Genomic DNA, 23,576 nt, shown 5'->3' on the forward strand with positions numbered 1-23,576 from the left:
TTCCACTGGTCTAATGTCCATTCCTTGTGTTCTTTAGCCCAAACAAGTCTCTTCTGCTTGTTGCCTGTCCTTAGCAGTGGTTTCCTAGCAGCTATTTTACCATGAAGGCCTGCTGCACAAAGTCTCCTCTAAACAGTTGTTGTAGAGATGTGTCTGCTGCTAGAACTCTGTGTGGCATTGACCTGGTCTCTATTCTGGGCTGCTGTTAACCTGCGATTTCTGAGGCTGGTGACTAGGATGAACTTATCCTCCGCAGCAGAGGTGACTCTTGGTCTTCCTTTCCTGGGGCGGTCCTCATGTGAGCCAGTTTCTTTGTAGCGCTTGATGGTTTTTGCCAATGCACTTGGGGACACTTTCAAAGTTTTCACAATTTTTCGGACTGACTAACCTTCATTTCTTAAACTAATGATGGCCACTCGTTTTTCTTTACTCGGCTGCTTTTTTCTTTCCATAATACAAATTCTAACAGTCTATTCAGTAGGACTATCACTTGTGTATCCACCAGACTTCTGCACAACACAACTGATGGTCCCAACCTCATTTATAAGGCAAGAAATCCCACTTATTAAACCTGACAGGGCACACCTGTGAAGTGAAAACCATTTCCGGTGACTACCTCTTGAAGCTCATCAAGAGAATGCCAAGAGTGTGCAAAGCAGAAATCAAAGCAAAAGGTGGCTACTTTGAAGAACCTAGAATATAAGACACACAGTATTTTCAGTTGTTTCACACTTTTTTGTTAATTATATAATTCCACATGTGTTAATTCATAGTTTTGATGCCTTCAGAGTGAATCTACAATTTTCATAGTCATGAAAATAAAGAAAACTCTTTGAGAAGGTGTGTCCAAACTTTTGGTCTGTACTGTGTGTGTGTGTGTGTGTGTGTGTGTATGTATATATACCGTATATACTCGAATATAAGTAGAGATTTTCAGCCCAAAAAATTGGGCTGAAAGTCCCCCTCTCGTCTTATATTCGAGTCATATACAAAGGGGGTCGGAGGGGGCGGGGGTGTCAGGTCATTCTTACCCGTCCTGACGCTGTGTCTTGAGCCCCCAGCTTCTCCCCGTGCTCTCTTCCTGCCTGCGCATATTCATGAGTTTTAATGAGCGGTACCACATGTCCGCTGAAGGCAGGAAGAGAGAGCGCGGAGAAGCTGGGGGCTCAAGACACAGCGTCAGGACGGGTAAGTATAGCGATACTCACCTGTCCTGCGTCCATGGCTGCTTGCTGCTGTCTGTCATCGGTCAGTGACTTCAGACAGCAGAGGGTGCGGTGAAGTGGTTAGTGTGCGCCGCGCCCCCTGCAGTCTGAACGTCACTGACTGATGACGTGGCAGATAGCGGTGAGCAGCCATGGACGCAGGACAGGTGAGAATCTGACACCCAGCGACGGAGAGGTGAGTATGTCATTTTTTTTATTTTTACATGCAGCAGCATGGGGGCAGAATATGGGGGAACAATCTATGGAGCTTCTTATGGGGGCAGCATATGGGGGAACAATCTATGGAGCTTCTTATGGGGGCAGCATATGGGGGAATAATCTTTGGAGCTTCTTCTGAGGACACCATATGGGGGAATAATCTATGGAGCATTTCCCACCCTAGACTTATACTCGAGTCAATAAGGTCTCTCAGTTTTTTGTGGCAAAATTAGGGGGGTCGACTTATACTCGGGTCGACTTATACTCGAGTATATACGGTACGTGTGTGTGTATATGTGTATGTGTGTATATATATATATATATATATATATATATATATATATATATATATATATATTGTGTGTGTATATGTATATATATATATACACACACACACACACACACACACACACACACACACACACACACACACACACACACACGAAATCCAGCAAGAACTCAGCAAACCAGGATTGGAGTAAAATGATGCTTTTCTTTATTTCTTCCACAAGGTATAAAAACGACCCACAAGAGTCAGAAACCAGAGTACATGGCAGAAATTAGCGCAAATCGTCCCATTTGCGCTAATTTCTGCCATCTACTCTGGTTTCTGATTCTTGTGGGTCGTTTTTATACCTTGTTGAAGAAATAAAGAAAAGCATCATTTCTCCTTTGTCTCATTGGGGGACACCGAGACTGTGGGTGTGTGCTTCTGCCGTCTGGAGGCTGACACTAAGTATACAAAAAAAGAGTTAGCTCCTCCTCCGCCGCATACACCCTCGCCCCCAGACCGGGCGTAACTCAGTTTTTTGCTTAGTGTCTGATGGAGGCACACGCAGTCTGGAGCTCCAGACTAGGTTTTTTTTTTTTTTTTTTTCTATGAAGATAAGACAGGGGCGACGGATCCTATAGAGAGGATCCGATCTCCCCAAATCATCAACGGGCGACCACGTGTGAGTAACCCTCCACGTGTTTCTCTCCCGCACCGAGGGACACATCTGGGACTTTTTCCCCAGACAACCATTTTTCTTTTTTATTTTGAAAGAGGTGGCAACGCATCCTGATAAGAGGATTGCGGTTTCCCCATCGTCCCCAACGGGCGAGCACGTGTGAGCGATCCTCCACGTTGTTCTCTCCTGCAACGTGGAAATGCCCCTACTACCCCTAGGTAGTGAGTCCAGGGGTGGAGTTGGAGGCGCAGGTAAGCCAGGGATTGAAGCGGAGAGCGGTACAGTAGCCTCCCCCTCCCTGCCCAGGGATGGGGTTGAGAAGCACCTCCAGAGAGCCCCCACGGCGGCCCGGCTCACCTTTTGTTGATAGGCCGGGACCAGGTAGTCCGCCTCTCACCCGGCGCTGCCCCCGGCGGGTAACGCCGCACGCGGAGCGTGGCCGGAGCCCCGCGGGCGGCCGCGGCCCCCGCTGTATGGGGAGATCCGTGAGCGCGCGCCCGCCGACTTCCGGGGATGGCCGGAAGCCCCGCCCACTAACTTCCGGGGGCGGAGAGCGGCGGGCGCGCACAGTGACCGGGGAGCTCCCGCCCCCTCCCTCCAACGCCGCACGTGGAGTGCGGCCAGAGCCCCGCGGGCGGCCACGGTCCCCGCTGTATGGGGAGGTCCGGAGTCCGCGCGCCCACCCGCCGACTTCCGGGGATAGCCGGAAGCCCCGCCCACTAACTTCCGGGGCGGAGAGCGGCAGGCGCGCACAGTTACCGGGGACCTCCCGCCCCCCTCCTTGCATTTCCTCGCCGAAGTGGGGCCGGAAGCCGCCCCCTATCTCCCGGAGTGCGAGTGCCCCGGCGGGTAACGCCGCACGGAAGAGACGCAAAGTTGGGCCATTACCGGTGGGTAAGTGCATCCCCGTTGCGAGTGCCGCACTAGTAGTCAAGTAAGGGGTTATCCTCCTCCTCCTACCCTACCTTGCAATATGTCTGGCAAAGGGAAAGCTCACTCTTTCCTATACGCTGTTTGCGTTTCCTGTGGGGTCAGGCTGCCTAAAGCACAGCCGGGTAAATTTTGTGAAGCCTGCGAGTCGGAGCGAGCCCAGGAGCCCCCCATTGTTGCAGAGCCCAGAGGTCAGGACCCTCCAGAATGGGCAGTGTCTTTATCAAACTCTATGATGTCCCTTACAAAGGCAATTGAGTCTCTCCAAGGCCCAGGCAGGGACAAGGATGGTGGTCTGCCAGCGGAAGACAGCTCGTCCACGTCTCAGGACCCTCCGACCGTTAGAGGCCGCTCCAGCACCAGACAAGCTCATAGCAAAAGAGCTCGTTCCCCGTCGGCCGGACCCTCTGGGGCTTCGGTGGCGGGTATTAGGGTATCTCGTTCCCCGTCGCCGAGCTCAGGAAGCGAGCAGGATGAGGGCGAGGAGGAGGAGGAGGCCTGGAATCCAGAAAGCCTGGGATACCAAGACTCGGTGGACAGCCTCATTGAGGCAGTCAACCAGACTTTAGAGATCGAGGACGATGTGTCCACGACCTCAGGTCACAAGGTCTCCTTCAAAAAGACCAGGCGACCGCATAGAAGGTTTGCCACGCATCCGGAGTTCGAGGAGCTAGTTCAGAAACATAGGGAACACCCGGATAAGCGTTTTGCAATGCAAAAAGCGCTGCAAGCTAAGTATCCGTTTCCTCCTGAACTCCATAAGGGATGGGTGGAGTCGCCAGTAGTGGACCCACCGTTATCACGTTTAGCGTCAAGATCGCTATTGTCGATACCCAGCGGTTCTTCTATCAAGGACCCAACTGATCGCCTTATAGAGGGGCTTGCCCCCTCGGTGTATGAGGCAGCGGGGTCGGCCCTAGCCCCCTCCTTTGCGGCTACTTGGGTGGCTAAGGCCATGGTTTCGTGGGCGGACGCTCTGCAGAATGCCCTCCAAAACAGAGACCTGCCTGCGGAGGTCTTGGAGGTGACAAATCAGATCTTAGGGGCAAGTGATTTTCTCGTCAGCGCCTCTCTGGACGCGGCCGAGTGTTCTGCGGTGGCAGCAGCAAATGCGATCGCCATTAGGCGAGCATTATGGCTGAGATTGTGGAAAGCGGATTCTATCTCCAAAAAGTCCTTGACCTCATTGCCTTTTCAGGGCAATCGGTTGTTCGGTGAGAAGCTTGATAAGCTTATCTCAGAAGCCACAGGGGGGAGGAGTAGTTTCCTCCCGCAGCAGAGGACTTGGCCAGCATTCAGGCAGACACATAGGCGTTTTCGGCCTTTTCGTAACCCCTGGAGGGGGACTTCGGCCAGAGCATCCACCTCCGCAAATGATGGTCAGATTAGGGAAAGGCAAATCTCTTACAGAGCCAATCCGCTGGGTAGAGGCCGAGGCCGTTTGCCCAGAACAAGGAGGGCCAGATCCCAAAAGCCTCCAGCAAAATGACTCGAGGTGCTTCGTACCTACGGACGACAGAGTGGGCGGACGCCTACTAAGGTTCAGCCACGTTTGGGTCGCAGTGGCACGCGACGCTTGGGTGGCAGAATTGATATCGTCCGGGTACAAGATAGAGTTTCTCGGACTCCCGCCACGGCGATTCTTCCGTTCCCGGCTTTCCGGAACAGAGTCGCAAGCGGAGAGTTTGTTACAGGCCATAATGACGCTACAGCGCAACGGGGTCATTGTCCCAGTACCGAAAAGCGAAGAGACACAAGGTTTTTACTCCAACCTGTTTTCGGTCCCCAAAAAGGACGGGACAGTAAGGCCAGTATTAGATCTAAAAATCCTGAACAAATTCATCAGAGTCAGGCGGTTCCGGATGGAATCCCTCCGTTCGGTCATTGCAGCCATGGATCCAGGGGAGTTCCTGGCCTCGATCGATGTGCAGGATGCATATCTGCACATTCCGATTTTTCCTCCACACCAGAGGTTCCTGCGTTTTGCGATCGGAGGGCGACATTTTCAATTTGTTGCTCTGCCCTTCGGTCTGGCCACTGCTCCCAGAGTCTTTACGAAGATAATGGCGGTGGTTATGGCCATCCTGCATGCTCGGGGCATAACGGTACTACCTTACCTGGACGACCTTTTGGTAAAGGGTCCGTCGTTTCAGGCGTGCCAGGAGAATGTCAGTATCACGCTGGATACCCTGGCGCGTCTAGGCTGGTTGATCAATCGGAACAAATCGTCCTTGGTTCCAGCCCAGAGAATCGTATTCCTAGGCATGGTTTTCAACACCTCCCGGGGGCTGGTGATCCTCCCTCAGGACAAAGCGCGAAAGATCAAACAGGGGGTACGGAACCTTCTACAGCCAGGCTCCAGATCCATCCGATACGGCATGAGTGTGTTGGGCAGAATGGTGGCGGCGATGGAGGCAATCCCGTTTGCCCAGTTCCATCTCCGTCCGCTTCAGCATGCGCTCTTGTCAGCATGGGACAGAAGGCTGCTATCCCTCAGTCATCGGTGCAATTTGTCTCCGCTGGTCCGACAATCACTCCGATGGTGGACTCGCGACTCGTCTCTGGTCCAGGGGAAACCCTTTCCCCCGGAACAGTGGTTGGTGGTGACGACCGATGCAAGCCTGCAAGGTTGGGGAGCAGTTTTCCAGAGTCACACAGCCCAGGGGCGGTGGTCCATTCAGGAGATAATTCTCCCGATCAACATTCTGGAGATACGGGCAATACGATTGGCCCTGCAACATTTTCAGTGTTTCCTGAGACACCGGCCGGTGCGCATTCAGTCGGACAATGCTACAGCAGTAGCATATGTCAACCATCAGGGGGGCACGCGCAGCCAAACAGCCATGCGCGAGGTTGGACTGGTACTGCGTTGGGCCGAAAAGAACCACGTGGTAATTTCAGCGGTGCACATTCCGGGAGTCGAAAACTGGGCGGCAGATTTTCTCAGCCGACAGGGGGTCGCGGCAGGGGAATGGTCCCTGCACCCCGAGGTTTTTCAACAGATCTGCCAACGGTGGGGGACACCAGACGTGGACCTTATGGCATCCAGAGAGAACGCCAAAGTGCAAAGGTTCGTCGCTCGATCCCTCGACCCGCAGGCGATCGCAGCAGACGCTCTGGTGCTTCCATGGAGCCAGTTTCGTCTCCCATACTTGTTCCCCCCGCTACCTCTGCTTCCAAGGGTCATCAGAAAGTTAAGGAGAGAGAAGGTTCCAGCAATTCTGCTAGCGCCAGACTGGCCTCGGAGGGCCTGGTATGCAGATCTGGTTCAGCTAGTGGTGGACGTACCCTGGCGTCTACCAGATCGACCGGACTTGCTGTCCCAGGGGCCGATCTACCATCCGAACTTAGGGGCCCTGTGTTTGACGGCGTGGCCATTGAATCTTGGCTGTTAACACAGGCAGGATTCAGGCACGATGTGGTGGCCACGATGGTGAGTGCCCGAAAACCTTCCTCGGCGAAGGTATATCATCGGACTTGGGAAGTTTTTTTCCGTTGGTGTAGGGATCGCGGAGTGGCTCCTCTGGTTTTTTCAATCCCCAACGTACTGGCTTTTTTGCAGGCAGGGCTGGACGCAGGGCTGGCTCCGAGTTCGCTCAGGACGCAAATCTCGGCCCTGTCGGTCCTTTTTCAACGAAAGGTCGCTTCGGTCTGGCAGGTTAAGACGTTTATGCAGGGGGTCGCACATTTAGTACCCCCCTATAAGGCGCCGACGGAATCATGGGACCTGAACTTGGTGCTCAGGGCCCTTCAGGAGCCCCCCTTCGAACCCTTACAAGAAGTCTCCTTACCTTACCTGTCCAGAAAGGTCGTTTTTCTGGTAGCTATTACGTCTATTAGGCGGGTTTCGGAATTGGCGGCTTTATCTTGTAAACCGCCGTTCTTGACCTTTTATAAGGATAAGGTAGTTTTAAGGCCAGCTCCCCCTTCTTGCCGAAGGTTGTCTCTGCATTCCATATCAACGAAGACATTGTCTTACCTTTGTTTTGCCCGGCACCGGTGCACAGGGTAGAAAAGGCTTTGCACACACTGGATCTGGTAAGAGCTCTTAGGAGGTATGTGACAAGGACAGCATCTTTCCGCCGGACAGACTCTCTATTCGTGATCCCAGAAGGGAGACGGAAGGGGCTTGCTGCGTCCAAAGCGACTTTGGCCAGATGGGTTCGCCTGACGATTCAAGAATCTTATGAAATCAGTGGCACGCCGGTTCCGGCAGGGATCAAGGCACACTCGGCTCGAGCAGTGGGTGCCTCATGGGCACTGCGACACCAAGCTTCAGCGGAACAGGTGTGCAAAGCAGCTACCTGGTCCAGTTTGCATACGTTTGTCAAACATTATAACGTACATACCCAGGCATCCTCGGATGCAAGCCTGGGAAGAAAGATTCTTCAGGCAGCAGTTGCGCACCTCTAATCAGGGGCGCAAAATAGCATGGATTGGGTGAGCTAAGATCCCGCCCAGGGACTGCTTTAGAACGTCCCACAGTCTCTGTGTCCCCCAATGAGACGAAGGAGAAACATGGATTTTTGTGAGTACTCACCGTAAAATCCTTTTCTCCGAGACGCTCATTGGGGGACACAGCACCCACCCTACTAGCCAGTTGGCTTTTGCTTATTTTAAGTTATACCAATCCTTATGTAAGGATCAGGGTGGTCCCTTTTCCAGACGTATAATTTCTTGCCTGAGTTTAAGGCGCGTTCTCCTACTGCTTATGCACTAAACTGAGTTACGCCCGGTCTGGGGGCGAGGGTGTATGCGGCGGAGGAGGAGCTAACTCTTTTTTTGTATACTTAGTGTCAGCCTCCAGACGGCAGAAGCACACACCCACAGTCTCTGTGTCCCCCAATGAGCGTCTCGGAGAAAAGGATTTTACGGTGAGTACTCACAAAAATCCATGTTTTACTACAATCCTGGTTTGCTGAGTTCTTGCTGGATTTCCTTTTTGTTCTCTTATTGAAGGATTTACTCCTAATCCAGTCCGTGCAAGTACTTGATTACCAGATGGAAAGACCCAGGAGTCTCATTGCTGCAGCTGGACACTGACACACTATATATATATATATATATATATATATATATATTATACACACACACTATGACTTATCTCGGCTAAGATAAAGCCTAGATGCTCAGGCTACATTCACACTTTGGGCGTAGCCAGGAGCAAGCCTGGGGGGGGGGGGGCGCAGAATCTCATACTGTTCCTCAGAACCTCATACTGCACACCTCAGCTGCTGCAGAGCCTCATACTTCACACCCCTACACTTGAAAATAAAGCCTGCACCTTAAGAAGATGTGGTGATGAATGCAGTCTATTCATTCCAACTATCAGTTGATGTTACTGAAGACGAGCAATGCCTGTCCTGGGCGTCCTTTTGGGCAGCTATGAGGTGTACCTGACTGGTGCTAAAAAAAAAAAAGGAGTGTTAGTCTGTGTGCTATCCGGCTTTCATTCTTTTTGGTACAGATATGATATGGATAGACAGATATGGATAAATGGATTTATAGAGCAGATTTCTAATCTGCTTTTGCTATTGAAAACATTATCTATGAGCTCAAAAACCTTTCAGGTGATGAGGTTTTTTAAAAAGCTGATCTGCTTTTGCAACTGAAAAACGTATCCTCAAAAAACGCAGGAAAAACGCTGTGTGTGAATGTAGCCTTAGATCAGGAATAGAACAGTCATTATAGGACATTTCATAACTTTCCCAAATTCCTATGAAAAAATATTCAGCATATTCTGCATTGAACTACTGTACCCAATTTATTATATATTGTCGGAGTCGGTCCATTTTATACCGACTCCGACTCCACCAAAATGAGCACCGACTCCACAGCCCTGCACAGAACCGTGGGTGTTATGCTGCTGTCCACTAGGAGACGACACTAAGCATGATCTGAAAAAGATTTAACTTTGGCCCCTCCTCTGCAGTATACACCCCTGGACGGCGTCAGCCTTCTCCAGTTTTTGCTTAGTGTCACAAGGAGGCACACCTAGGAGTTTTTACTCCGTCTTTTTTCCCCTGGATTTTTTTTCCAACGGGCTACAGATGAAGAAAAGCGGGTCTCCAGCGAGACTCCCGGCATGGTTCCCTCCTTGGTCCCCTATTAGGGGTGCCCGGTTGAGGTCGAGGTGGCTATTCCCCATGTCGCTCCTTCCCCAGTCCTTCGGGTACTGGTTCGAAGTTGAAAACCCCCCTCCCTCCTCAGTTCCTTTTCGCTCTGGGTTGAGGTTGAGCCGACGACGAAGCCCCTGACGGTGACGGCAGCACCCTCCCTAATCCCCCTCTGGGGGCATTAGGTTGAGACACCGCAGGTAGGGCCTGTACCAGGCATCATTCGGACGCTTACAAGCCCAGGGACCCCAGTCCAGCTGCAGGCTCCTGTTGGGACCGGGGGAGATGCAGCAAGGCTTAGCACTTGTCAGAGACCAGACCCTGCGCCCTGTCTCTGCAGCAGCACCAGCTGCACAGCGCCTCAAAGGGACCCTCCACAGGGACCAGTGCGCGTTCAGACCCCACTGCTAGCTTTCTTTTTCATTCCGGGGGGGTCTGGGTTAAATCCAACCCCCCAATGGGAAACGCGCTGTCCTGGAGCCCTGCTGGGCATGTGGTCTCAAATTTAGGCCGCGGCTTCGGCCTAGCCGAAGCCGCCCTATTCCCAACCCCCGGATGACGAAAATGACACTCTGCAGTGTCATAGAAGGGGCGGATCGAGACAGGAAGGGCGCGCTTTTACATAGCTCTGCGCGCCCTTTTCAGATCTCCGCCCCCTTCTCCCTCCACCTCAGAATTCCCGTGGCCATCTTGCTGCACCAGAAGAATAGCTGAAGGCAGCACAGTGGTCTCTGGGGGGCACAGGACTGGGATTTTTTGGCGCTGGACCTAGGAGACGCACCGGTGGGGTAAGATCACTGCTGGGTTCTCTGTACTCAGCTGTGAGTTCATATATCCTATAACGCTCCCCTATCCTTCTCCTCTGCGCAGATACCCCTGTAGGGCCTCTGCTAATCAGCCTCTGGGCACTATGTCGGGATCAAGAAAGAGGACCAGACAAGACTGCTTTTATGCAGTCTGCACAGCCTGCAAGGTTACTCTCCCCAGCGGCAGCACATGCCCGCACTGCCGGGACTGTACCCAAAACACTGGATCAGAACCCCAAGAAGTCCCTACCAACGCTTCTGCGGCCGCTACTGCGCCGGAATGGGCTACTCAGATGTCGCTGTCTATGACAGTCTATAGATAACCTGACCTCCACACTATTGCAGGCTTTGCAGGGTCATGTCTCGGCTATGAACGTTACCCAGCAAAGGGAGATCCGGTCTCGGGGACATGCCGCTTCCGACAGTTTGAGACGTAAGCGGACCCACAGGTCGCGTTCATCAGCATCTTCACATAGCACTAGGTCGTCCCCTTCCATGGAGAGACACAGTGGCTCCAGGTCTCTTAGACCGTCCCCTGATAGAGAAAGACAATGTGGATCTCCACAACGATCCCAGACCACAGAACACCTCCGCCCTAGTTTGCCCGCTAGGGAGCTCCTTAGCGATGCGCAAGACTCGGAGGGCATATGTGACTCTAACTCAGATAACGAAACAAAGAACGCTCTGCTCCCTTGTCCCCCTAGCAATACAGCGCTAGTTGAGGATATAATCTCCTCCATCCTTCGGGTGCTGGACATTTGTGATCCAACCCCAGAAGCACCAGAACACAAAATTTCCTTCGAGAGTGTTCAGAAACCATCTAAGGTCTTCCCTAATCACCAGGAATTTAAAAAAATACTTTCTAAGCATTTTTCGCAGCCTGAGAAAAAATTTGCCAATCGCAAATACTTAGAAGCAAAGTACCCCTTCCCACAGAAGGACACTAAGGAATGGACAGATCCACCTGAAGTGGACCCCCCAGTCTCTAGGCTAGCAGCACAAACCCTTCTCTCACTGCCGGACAGCTCAACCCTCAAGGACGCAGCAGACAGAACGCATGGCTCGTTCAATCTTCGAAGCGGCAGGTGCCTCTCTGGCTCCCGCGTTTGCTTCAGTTTGGGCAGCCAAGGCCATTATGGCCTGGGCTAAACTATTGCAACAGGGCCTCCAAGCTTCAAATCCTCAGCTGGCGAACCAGGCGGTGCAAATTGCAGTAGTGGCAGATTACTTGGTCCATGCAGCGTTGGACTCTGCAAGAGCCGGGGTAGCGGGAATAGCATCAAACGCCATCATGATCCGGCGTATTCTCTGGCTGAGAGAATGGAAGGCAGATGCGGCCTCAAAGTCTCTGACAAATCTCCCGTACTTCAGTGGGCGTCTTTTCGGTGAAAAGCTGGATACAATGATATCCAGTGCTACCGGGGGGTAAAAGTACTTCTCTCCCTCAACTAAAACCAAAACGCACGTTTAAAAGGCTTAATCAATCTCGTTTCCGATCCTTTCGGAATTCTTCAGGCTGGTCCGTCTCGCGCCCAGCACAAAATCGTAACCACTCCCCCCGCAGAGACAACACACGGGCGGCACAGAGGCAGGACAGGAACTGGCAGTCAAAAGCAAACCAGGCTAATTCCAAAGGAGGAAATGCTCAGACTTTCCCCTCATCATGACTCATGGCCTCCGGAAGTCACCCCACTTGTAGGCGGACGACTGCTACTCTTTCAGCAGGTCTTTCTGCCTATTACAGAAGACAGGTGGGTCAAGGAAATAGTGTCTTCAGGATACAAGATCGAGTTTACTACCAGCCCACCGAACAGGTTCTTTCTCTCCGTTCCTCCAAAACCTCCACTCAAGGCTCGAGCCTTCCATCAAGCGGTTTCTTCCCTCCTTCAAGCAGGAGTTATAGTACCAGTTCCAGCAGATGACCGCTTCCGAGGGTTCTACTCCAATCTGTTCGTGGTGCCCAAGAAGGGAGGCAGCGTCCGACCCATACTAGACCTCAAGCAACTCAACAAGTATGTTCGAGTTCGTCACTTTCGCATGGAGTCCCTCCGGTCAATCGTTGCGTCCATGGAGAAAGGAGAATATCTTGCCTCCATAGACATACAGGACGCATACCTGCATATACCAATTGCTCCCGCCCATCAGAGATGCCTCAGATTCGCAATCAACCAAGACCATTACCAGTTTGTGGCCCTCCCGTTCGGACTCGCCACGGCTCCCAGAACATTTACAAAGGTCATGGCAGCTACCATGGATGTTCTACACTCCAAAGGCATAGTAGTCGTTCCATACCTGGATGACCTTCTCATCAAGGCCCCCACCTTCGAGGACTGCAAGGTCAACGTCTCAATCACAATCGGTCGCCTGGGATGGTTAGTCAATTTGCAGAAGTCACCAACTACCCCGAGTCAGTCTCTGGCCTTCCTAGGGATGCTATTCGACACCTCCAGGGGTCTGGTGATCCTCCCCAGGGACAAGGCACTAGCCCTCCGTTTGGGAGTTCACACTCTCTTCCGCAAGTCCCCCCAATCTCTCCGGTATGCCATGAGAGTACTCGGCAGGATGGCAGCAGCAATGGATTCGGTACCATTTGCCCAGTTTCACCTCAGACCCCCTTCAACTGGCCATCCTCAAGTCCTGGGACAGGAATCCGTTCTCCCTCGACAGGGAGTTCCGGTTATCATCGAAAACCAGGAGGTCCCTGCACTGGTGGCTCAAGCCAACCTCACTTGCAAGGGGAAAATCCTTTCTCTCAGGTCAATGGAAGGTTTTGACCACCGACGCAAGGCTGACGTGTTGGGGCGCGGTGCACCTACATCACAGTGCAAGGCAAGTGGTCACCAATGGAAGCGAACATGCCCAACAGCATCCTGGAAATTCGGGCCATCTTCCTGGCATTGAAAGCCTTTCATCACTTGCTAGCAGACTCTCATATCAGAGTACAGTCGGACAATGCCACGGCGGTGGCATATGTGAACCATCAAGGCGGGACCCGCAGCATCCAGGCAATGAACGAAGTAACACGTATCCTACACTGAGCGGAGGATGCGATGTCGGTACTCTCTGTGGTCCACATTCCGGGTGTGGACAACTGGAAAGCCGACTATCTCAGCAGACAAGGAATGGACTCGGGGGAGTGGTCTCTCCATCCCGAAATTTTTCGTTCGATCTGCCATCGCTGGGGGACCCCGATCATAGATCTAATGGCATTCCATCTCAATGCCAAGGTTCCCAATTTCATGGCCAGGACGCGCGATCCGCGGTCACTCGGAGCAGATGCCCTGGTTCAGGACTGGACCCAGTTCCAGCTTCTGTACATTTTTCCACCCCTCCCGCTGATCTCCAGAGTCCTGAGAAAGATCAAACAAGAGGGAGTTCCCACCATCCTGATCGCGCCTGACTAGCCCAGGCGTACATGGTACGCCGACGTCGTGCAACTCACAGCAGACGCCCCCTGGCATCTCCCCACACGTCCCGACCTTCTGTCACAAGGCCTGTTCTTCCACCAGAACTCAGGGGCTCTCAATTTGACGGCGTGGCCATTGAGACCTGGGTTTTGACCCAAGCAAGTTTTTCACCGGACGTTGTTAAAACCATGATCAGGGCTCGAAAGCCAGCTTCAGCCAGGATTTACTATCGTACCTGGAAGGTTTTCTTTACATGGTGCGAATCTTGCGGACAGATCCCACTCTCCTACTCTTACAAAGGTCCTCGGTTGCCTTCAGTCGGGCTTGGACGCCAGGCTATCCCTGGGCTCGCTTAAGAGCCAGGTGTCAGCACTCTCTGCTCTTTCAGAGGCGTATTGCTAACAAGCCGAGAGTGAGGACTTTTCTCCAAGGGGTTTCCCGATTGGTTCCCCCCTACAAACATCCATTGGAGACGTGGGACCTCAACATGGTCCTTACAGCATTGCAGACACCTCCTTTCGAACCCCTTAAGGAGGTCTCACTCCACCTTCTATCATAGAAGTTGGTTTTTCTGGTGGCAATAACCTCGCTACGCAGGGTGTCCGAACTTTCAGCACTTTCCTGCAGACAACCTTTCCTGGTTTTCCATCAGGACAAAGTGGTTCTCCATACAGTCCCATCCTTCCTTCCGAAGGTTGTGTCCAGCTTCCACCTCAATGAGGAAATCTCACTACCATCTCTTTGCCCGGTTCCCGTTCATAGAGTGGAGAAGGCTCTGCATACGCTTGACCTTGTCAGGGCATTGCGTATTTGCGTATCTAGGACTGCTCCCTTCCGGAAGTCCGATTCACTTTTCCTTCTTCCAGAAGGCGTTCGCAAGGGCCTACCGGCTTCCAAAGCCACCCTTGCTAAGTGGATCAACTCCACCATTCAAGAGGCTTACCACTTTAACAATTCTCCTCTTCCGGCCGGTATCACGGCACACTCTACGCGGGCGGTAGGGGCCTCTTGGGCCATTCGGCATCAAGCCTCGGCACAACAAGTGTGTAAGGCAGCCACTTGGACTAGCCTCCACACATTTACAAAACACAGAGTGCATACCCAGTCCTCTGCGGATGCGAGCCTGGGTAGAAGGGTCTGCAGGCAGCAGTACCCCAAATCTAGGGGACTGTCGGCACAATATTCGTCCACTGCTTCCCACCCAGGGACTGCTTTGGGACGTCCCACGGTTCTGTGTCCCCCAATTAGGCGACAGAGTAAAGGAGATTTTTGTGTACTCACCGTAAAATCTCTTTCTCTTAGCCTTTAATTGGAGGACACAGCTCCCACCCTGTTGCCCTTGCGGGCCGTTGTTTACGGTTGAGTTCTCATATTGTTCTTTGAGCTCGTACATAGTAGCCTTCTTACAGGCATGGTTATGTTTCTGGTATATTCCTCCTAATGCTTTTGCACAAAACTGGAGAAGGCTGACGCCGTCCAGGGGTGTATACTGCAGAGGAGGGGCCAAAGTTAAATCTTTTTCAGATTATGCATAATGTCGCCTCCTAGTGGACAGCAGCATAACACCCATGGTTCTGTGTCCCCCATTTAAAGGCTAAGAGAGATTTTACGGTGAGTACAAAAATCTCCTTTTTTCACTTGGTGTCAGCCTCCAGGCGGCAGTAGCATACACCCCACAGTACCTGTGTCCCCCAATGAGGGTCTCAGAGAAAAGGATTTTACGGTGAGTTATCACAAAAACCCATGTTTCAAACTGATTTGATCAACTTCTATATGAAGATGCAAGTTCAAGACTGGAGGCAGTTAATGTTGTCTATATTGTCTTTTCAAAGTTGTTTTGTACGATGCCACATGAATCATTGGCACATTATATGAGGATACTGAGTCTAAGGGAAAATATGCGTAATCGAGTTAATGGACTGAGTGATGGGAAGCAAAGGGTGGTTATTAATGGAACACACTCAGATTGGACACAGTTAACAGTGGGGTTACCACAGGGGTCATTATTGTGCTCTCTTCTTTTTAATAAAAATATTAGTGAATTTCAATATTTGCAGATGATACTAAACTCTGTAGAGTAATAAACACTAAAAAGAATAATTAAATGTTATAGAGGGCTTTATGTAAGCTGGAGGATTGGGCTGAGAAATGGCAATTGAAGTTTAATGTAGATAAATGTAAGGTCATGCAGAGGAAATAAAATGTATAATTATGTACTAAATTGTGTAACACTGGGTAAAACTGTCATAGAAAAAGACTTGGATGTATGGGTGGACGGAAAACTCAACCTCCATGACCAGTGCCAGGCAGCTTCTGCCAAAGCAAATGAAATACGATAAGAGAATGTTTTGCCACTATACAAGTCACTAGTGCGGCCACAATTGGTAGTATACCGTGTACCATTTAGGGCTCAAGTATATAAGAAGGACATAACTGAACTAGAGCTCGTAGAGAGAAGAGAAACCAAGGTTATTAAGGGAATTGATGGACTGATATGAAGATCGGTTATAAAACTTGGGGTTATTCAGTTTGGTAAAGCGAAGGCTTTGGGGAGATCTTATTACAATGTAAAATTATGAGGGGACAGTAAAGTGATCTTCATAATGATCTTTTTACACCTAGACCTGCTACTGTGACAAAAGGGCATTTCCAGTCCTCAAGAGCCTCCAACAGGACATGGTTTCAGGATTTCCTTATTATTGCACAGGTGATGGAATTATTGCCTGGCAATACAAAGAAAATCCTGAAAACATGACCTATCGGTGGCTCTTGAGGACCATAGATGGGAAACCCTGCCTTACTCTGAGATCAATGAGACTATAAAACTCTCTGCCACACAATGTTGTAATAGTTGATTCACTACAAAAGTTCAAGAAGGGCCTGGATATATTCATTTATAGGTACATCATTCTGTGATGGGACAGTGATCCAAGAAACTAGCCTGATTGCCATATGTGGAGTCAGGAAGCATTTTTCTCCTAATATGGAGCCATTAGCATGGGTTTTTTTTTACCTTCCTCTTAACCAACATATTAACTATAGGTTGAACTTTATGGATTAAAGTCTAACTTCAACCTTTAAAAGAAAAAAAACAACAACTGGGCACTACAATGTTTGGGCACTACATTGGAATATTTGCAGTTTTTACTCTGCATCATTTAGTGTTGCTTGTCTCTAGAAATCATCCATGGATTCAAAATTGCCACTTCACTTGTAGATGAATTCCCAGAAGGGTGTAACTTCCAAAATGGGGTAATTTGATAGGGGTTTCTGCTGTTTTGGCCGAACGCTTGGTGGCTCTGCAAATGGAGTTCTGCTCACTGCAACCCGACATATAATTTATTGAGGGTTGTAGTTTGTTGAATGAGGTAACTTATGGGGAGTTCTGCTGTTCTGGCACCTTAGGGGTTCTGCTAATGTGATATGACACCCACAAATCATTCCAGTAAAATCTGCACTCCAATATGGTGCTCCTTCTCTTCTGAGCTGTGCATTGTGCCTGAAAAGTAGTTTCCGACCACATTTAGCGTACTAAAGAGAAATTGCATAACAAGTTTATATGTTCCGTTTTCTCATATTAGCCCTTTTAAAAATGAAAAACTTGATGCTAAAAAAACATTTTGGTGAAAATTTAAATTTTTCTTCACGGTCCGTTACAGTAAAATTCAGTAAATCGCCTGTAGTTTTTAACTCACTATACCTTTTTAGATAAATTCCTTGAAGAATTTTTTCAAAATGTGGTTCCTTGTGGGGAATTTCTGCTCGTTTGGCATCTCGAGGGCTTCTCTAAGTGCAATAGGGCGTCCCAATTTGTTTCAGCAACTGTTGCTCTCCAAAAGTTACAGTATACTCCTTCCCTTCCAAGCCCTGCTACGTGCCAGATCAGTAGATTGTGAACACATACAGTATCTTTGTATTAGGGAGAAATTGCACAACCAATTGCAGGATCTATCTATTCTTCACCCTTAACCCTTGTGAAAATGGACCATATTGATTTTTGAGCTAAAGCGACATTTTTGTTAGACAAAAAAAAAAAATTAACTAGTCATTTTTTTTTCCTTCCAGTTTGCGTTAATTCCTGTTACGCACCTGATAGGTTAACCAACTTACTGAATGCAGATTTACTTGATTGTGCACAGTAACTTACACACAGTGTAGCACAAAAACCCATAAAGGTAAAAATGGCACAACTCACTACAATGATCAGTCACAAAAAGAAAAAAACAGTATAGCATGCCAGTAAGATAAATTCTACTTTATTCAATGAATTTGTAATAAAAATAGTATACAAAACATTGATTCATAATTTCAAGGTCACTACTGAAACCTCATAGGAGTGAACAACGCCAGAAGCCCGACCTACTTGTTATGCAAATCAGTGCACATTGTATTTCACAGACATGGCCATAAAGAGATCTACTTTGGCTTAGTATTGGCTATCAGTACAAAGACTACTGTTGTATTGCCGGTCGTGGCACCTGCGCTGCAGCATAATCGTATGGTTACTGTGCACTTAATCCCTTTTGCAGATTTACTTGCGCAAGAAAAAGTCATTTTGAAAATGGCGCCAGGGCACCTGCGCACTAGCGGTTTGTATATTGATCCGATAGCTGCTGTTGCGCAGGCATTGGCGGCGCCATCTTGCAGGAGAAAAAGAAAAAAATGTCCTCCACCAAGATGGCGCCACCCGCGCATGCGCAATAGCTGCTGTTGGCGATCTCCAAGAGCTGCAACTGTGCAGTCGCGGGCGGCACCATCTTGGAGGAGGACATTTTTGTTTTTTCTTCTCCAGCAAGATGGCTCCGCCTGCGCAACAGCAGCTATTGGATCTCTATACAAATTGATAGCTGCTACTGCGCAGGGGCGGCGAGCGCCATTTTGAAAATGATTGTTTTTTTTCCCCTCAAGTAAATTTGCAAAAGGGATTAAGTGCACAGTAACCACCTGCCTGCAGAAGCTTTTTTTTTTTATTTTCAGTATGTGATGGTATTATGCAAACTAGGGGGCAGGTCAGTGAGGGATCAGAGACCTGTCAGCAGTCTGCATTATGAATATCTAATCAGAGCACCACATACATGAACCCAGCCTTAGGACACAAGAATCTCATTAACACAAAACTGAAAATAAAGATTAAGAAACAGCCACAAGGCGGATTTCATCAACCAAGGTATCATTTTATTCAGAATTACGGCGCCGACCTGACACTGTGTGTAGCTTGATGTGCACAATCCTGCTGACAGGTTCCCTTTAAAAGTGAAGTGGTTCCTAAGAATACAGGATTTGTACATTTCATTGAAAAAATGCTGCTAAAGTTTTAACCCTTCTAACTTTTTATCAAGCAAAATAGTTTTAAAAAAATGATGCTAATGTAAAGTAAACATATGTTAAATGTTTAAATGTTGTTTTAACTATTTTGTGTGGTTTCAAGGGCATAAATAGTTCAAAAATTGTGAATTTTTCTAAAGTTGTCATTTTAAATATTTTCAGAAGCACAAAGTGTTGACCTAAATTTACCGCTATTCTAACATAAAGTGTGTCATGAAAAAAGTATCAGAATCATAGAGATATATCAGTAGAGCTACAGAGTTATTACCACATAGTGGCACTAGTCAGATCAGAAAATTTTGGCCTGGTCAGAAAGGTGACAACAGGCTTTCGTGGTAAGGAGTTCGAGAGAGTAGTTGCTTAAAGTGGTTACTTAGCGAATAAAACTTTTTATATATTATGTATACTACTCTTTTTCTTTTTTTTCTTTTTTTTTTTTTTTTCAACTATTCAATCCTTGCAACATTACCTCATGGTGTTGGATCTCTTTTTGCACTGCACAATTTTCAGTCTTTTTGTTCTTCTGCAGTCACTTTTCTTGCATTTTTGGTTTGCTTTTTCTTTTAACAATTTTGTGTTCACTCATAGATATACGTGTGTGGATTTGGAGGAAGAAAACTAGATAAGCTGAGGAGGCTCATTAACTGTGGAGGAGGAGTACGGTTCAATCAGCTCACTGGCGACCTTACCCATGTGATCGTTGGAGAAAATGATGAGGAACTAAAGCAATTTTTAAACAGGACTGATCACAGGTCTGGATTGAACTATCTTAAGGTTCTTGCAACTCTGAGGCCACGTTCAGATGTTCAGTATTTGTAAGCCAAATCCCAGCGAAAAATGCAGAAGTGGTGCTCATGTTAATATTATACCTTTTCTCTTGTTAACTCCTTATTTTGGCTTCTAAATACTGATGTAAAATATTTGCCAAGTACTGAATGTGTGTACGTGGCCTTGCCCCTTCCTGACAGAGCTACCGTATTTTCATTTCTCCTACGCCTCATTGGGGGACACAGAGGCAGTGGGTGTTATGCTGCTTGCCGCTAGGAGGACACTAAGTAAACCAGAAAAAAAAAGTTAGCTCCTCCCCTGCAGTATACACCCTCTCGCTGGATAAGATTTCTCCAGTTCTTGCTTAGTGTCTATAGGAGGCACTTGGGTCTGGTTTCAGACCCCACCATTTTTTTTATTTTTGATTTTTCTGTAAATTTTTATTTTTTAATGGAGTGAAGGGGGCGACGGTACCTTTCTACGGTCCGCTCTCCCCCGAACCAACAACAGGCAAGCACACGGAGTATACCTCCTCGTACACTTTCCTGCAACGATTGGGGCTGATTCCTCTGGCGATGATCTTTACTGTCCCGGTAATCCACGGATACGAGGGCAAGTGCAATGGAGAAGACTGGAACAGCGCTTCCGAATGCGCTGAATCAGCCCCATAGCTCTCCATCCCCCTGCCATAGGGAGGATCGATTGAGCATACCCCTTTACGAACTCCTCCAGCTCTGCTTCATCAGCCAGGAGAATGAAAAGACCTGCATGGATGGCCCCGGATAGTGCGGCCTGCCGAGCACTGGAGTGGAGGTATGGGGGTCGGGTCCTGGCCCTCAGGGCAAGAGCTGACAGCGTCAGCGGCGGTGCATCGGTGGCCCCCCCCGCTCGCGGCGCACGGGTAGGCCAAAAATTTAGTCCTCGGCTTTTCCTGCCTACTAGGCCGCAATTTGAATGGCGCCGCCCACTAGCGCTGCCCCCTCCCGGCGCCTACCGCGGGTAGGCCAAAAATTTAGACCCCAGCTTTTCCGGCCTGCTAGGCCGCAATTTGAATAGCGTCGCCCGCGCTAACGACGCCGCCCCCTCCTCTTGTCGTCTCTCATTACTTACGAGACGCGCAATTCTAATCTCGGGGGCCATGTCTTTTACCTCAGCCTGCTCTGGACACGAGCTGTGAGGCGTGCAGGATACCGGGGGACACAGCACAGGACCATGGGTAAGCTGCATCTGCCCTCAGATTAAAGCTTAACCCCTTCCCGGCACATTCCCTGCAGCTGCAGACACTCTGCCGTTAACCCTTTCAGGAGCGCTATGTCTCAATCTAAGGAGGCTAAACGGGTTGCTAAGAAGCACACTGCGTTTTTTACCGTGTGTACCACTTGCAAGTCTGCCTTACCTGTATATCTTTCCCCTTCTTCCCTTGCTTCTGAGGGTCATCAAGAAGATCAGAGCGGAGGGAGTACCAGTGATCCTAGTCGTGCCAGATTGGCTGCGCCGAGCATGGTATGCAGAACTAATACAACTAGTCGCCAACGTCCCCTGGCGACTTCCAGATCTCATGGATCTACTCTCACAGGGCCCGATTTTACCACCAGAACTCCGGGGCCATGTCTTTGACGGCGTGGCCGTTGAATCCTGGATTTTATCACAGGCTGGGTTCTCTCACGACGTGATTTCCACCATGATTAGTGCTAGGAAGCCTGTGTCCATGCGCGTCTATCACCGCACCTGGAAAACCTTCTTTTCATGGTGCAAGAATCATGGTCGATCCCCTCTGGTGTTTTCTTTAGCAACCTTCCACGACAGCATAGGAGGAGGATGTCTCCACGCCCTAATGGGGGACAGGAAGCACGAGAGGTTAAAAGGTCCCTCCCACCTCCCTCTCACCAGTGACTTTCCTGTCCCCATGGGGCATGGAGATGTCTGGTATGCTGTGTGGCCGGCTGCTGCAGCGTACCTGGAAGATTCAAAAAAGCCGGGCAGTGGTGGTCGGTGGCGCCGCTTCCCTTCCTCCGATCTGCTCCCGTCTTCTCACGAATTCGGGACAGTTTCCTGGCCCTCCCGCGCTCCCCCATGGGGAGTAAAGCGGGCCAGTGATCCCTGACCGGAGGCCTCCCGCAGCTTTCTGATCTCTCCTCCTCCCCCTGTGTGCAGTGCGATACCGGAAGTGACGTCACGCGCGGGTCACTTCCGGGGTATGTGGAGGACGCGCTGTCATGGCGGCTCCCATCCTATTGCCGGCGTGTGGAGCTCGCCAGCGCTTGCTGTGCCTGTTCCGGGACCCAGGGAGGAGGAGGGGGAAACAGACGACTGCACTGAGGGCGTAGTTAATCCCATATTAACCCGCCGGAAGACGCCGACCGGTAAGATGAGATCCCCTGTTAGCATGGACGGGTCTTCCTGCCCTGCGTCTGCAGAGCCCAGCGCTGCCACAGTAAGTGTCATGGGGTGGGTCCTAGTGGTGGGTCAGGGCATGGATCCTCAAAATGCTTCTCCCCCTTATGTCATAGGGAGAAAAGTCTGCCCATAAGAGCACCAATACATCTAGCAAGTCGGTCAAATGTGCCATTTGCAGCACAAAACTTCCCTCAAATTGGGAGAAGCTATATCAAGCTTGCACGGATAAGGTGGTTAGGGCTGAGCATCCGTCATTGATTGACGAAATCCGCAGCTTGGTTACCCATCAGGTTCAAACCTCCTTAGCTGCCCTGCCCCCACCTCCACCACCTTCACTCCCTTCGATTGTGGGTTCACCACCCCCTAAAAAACGGAAGATTCAAATAGAGGAATCAGGATCAGAAAGATCATACAATTCGGGAACCGAAAATTGGGAACAACCAGGAACCTCTAGGTCAGTGGACACTAGAAGGTACCTCCTTTCCACGGAATATGTGGAGGAGCTGGTCAGTGCAGTACGTGCCACTATGGGCCTAGAGTACGAACCCGTCACGCAGACAGCACAGGATCGTATGTTCGGAGGATATGAAGGGCCTAAGCGAACAGGTTTTCCAGTTCACAGGAGTGTAGCAGATATGATTTCCCAGGAATGGGAGTATCCAGAAAAACGCTACTCGGCCCCTTCAGAACTCCGACATAGGTTTCCCCTAGAGGGAGAGGAATTTAAGTGGGACATCCCGAAAGTAGATGTCCAGGTAGCAAGGGTGGTAAAAAAGACGGTTCTGCCGTTCGATGATGCATCCCAGCTTAGAGACCCTATGGACCGTAAAGCAGAAAGCCTCCTAAGGAAAGCCTGGGAAACCCCTGCCTTCAATCTATAATCAGGAATCGCATCCACTTGTGTCTCTAGGTCCCTCTTCCAATGGATTGAGGAGCTGGAAAGCCATATTTCTCGTGGTACCTCAAGGAGTGATCTCCTTAACTCTCTTCCTATCCTGCAGAGAGCTACAGGTTTCCTGGCGGATGCATCGATGGAGATGCTCCGTGCCTCCGCCAGGGCTATGGTCCAGTCAAATTCCGCCAGGCGGGCCCTCTGGCTTAAAACATGGAGCGGGATGTTACATCCAAAGTTAAACTCTGCTCTTTACCCTTCAAGGGCGAACATGTTTTCGGCCTGGCCTTAGACGAAATTCTAGAAAAGGCCACAGATAAAAAGAAGGTGCTTCCAGAGCAAAGTACCACAAGAAAGCGTCTTTTTCGAGCCCCCCCAAAGTCAGTCTTCCCAACCGCGAGGAAAGGGAAAGACTGGAAGATGGAGCTACGCTAAAGGGAGAGGCAGGAACATCCTGGTCCCCCAGCAGCAGCAGCAATCACAAGAAAAACAATGACTCGACCCCGGTTGGGGGAAGGCTTTCGAGGTTTTTTCTTGCCTGGCAGTTGATCTCCAAAAGCC

The 23,576-nt window shown here is 49.9% G+C and overlaps 1 protein-coding gene across 2 annotated transcripts in view; it reads left to right on the forward strand.

Annotated features, from left to right (window-relative positions):
• The window catches only part of TOPBP1 (DNA topoisomerase II binding protein 1), a 165,259-nt gene that overhangs the window by 72,117 nt on the left and 69,566 nt on the right, over positions 1 to 23,576 (forward strand). For both annotated transcript variants that reach the window (XM_073569494.1, XM_073569500.1), the window contains exon 9: positions 19,547 to 19,710. In XM_073569494.1, the coding sequence (XP_073425595.1) occupies positions 19,547 to 19,710 (164 nt within the window). The remainder of the gene's footprint in view (positions 1 to 19,546; positions 19,711 to 23,576) is intronic.

Source organism: Dendrobates tinctorius, unplaced genomic scaffold, assembly GCF_039654945.1.
Source record: "Dendrobates tinctorius isolate UK_male_01 unplaced genomic scaffold, ASM3965494v1 ptg000005l, whole genome shotgun sequence".
NCBI lineage: Eukaryota > Metazoa > Chordata > Amphibia > Anura > Dendrobatidae > Dendrobates > Dendrobates tinctorius.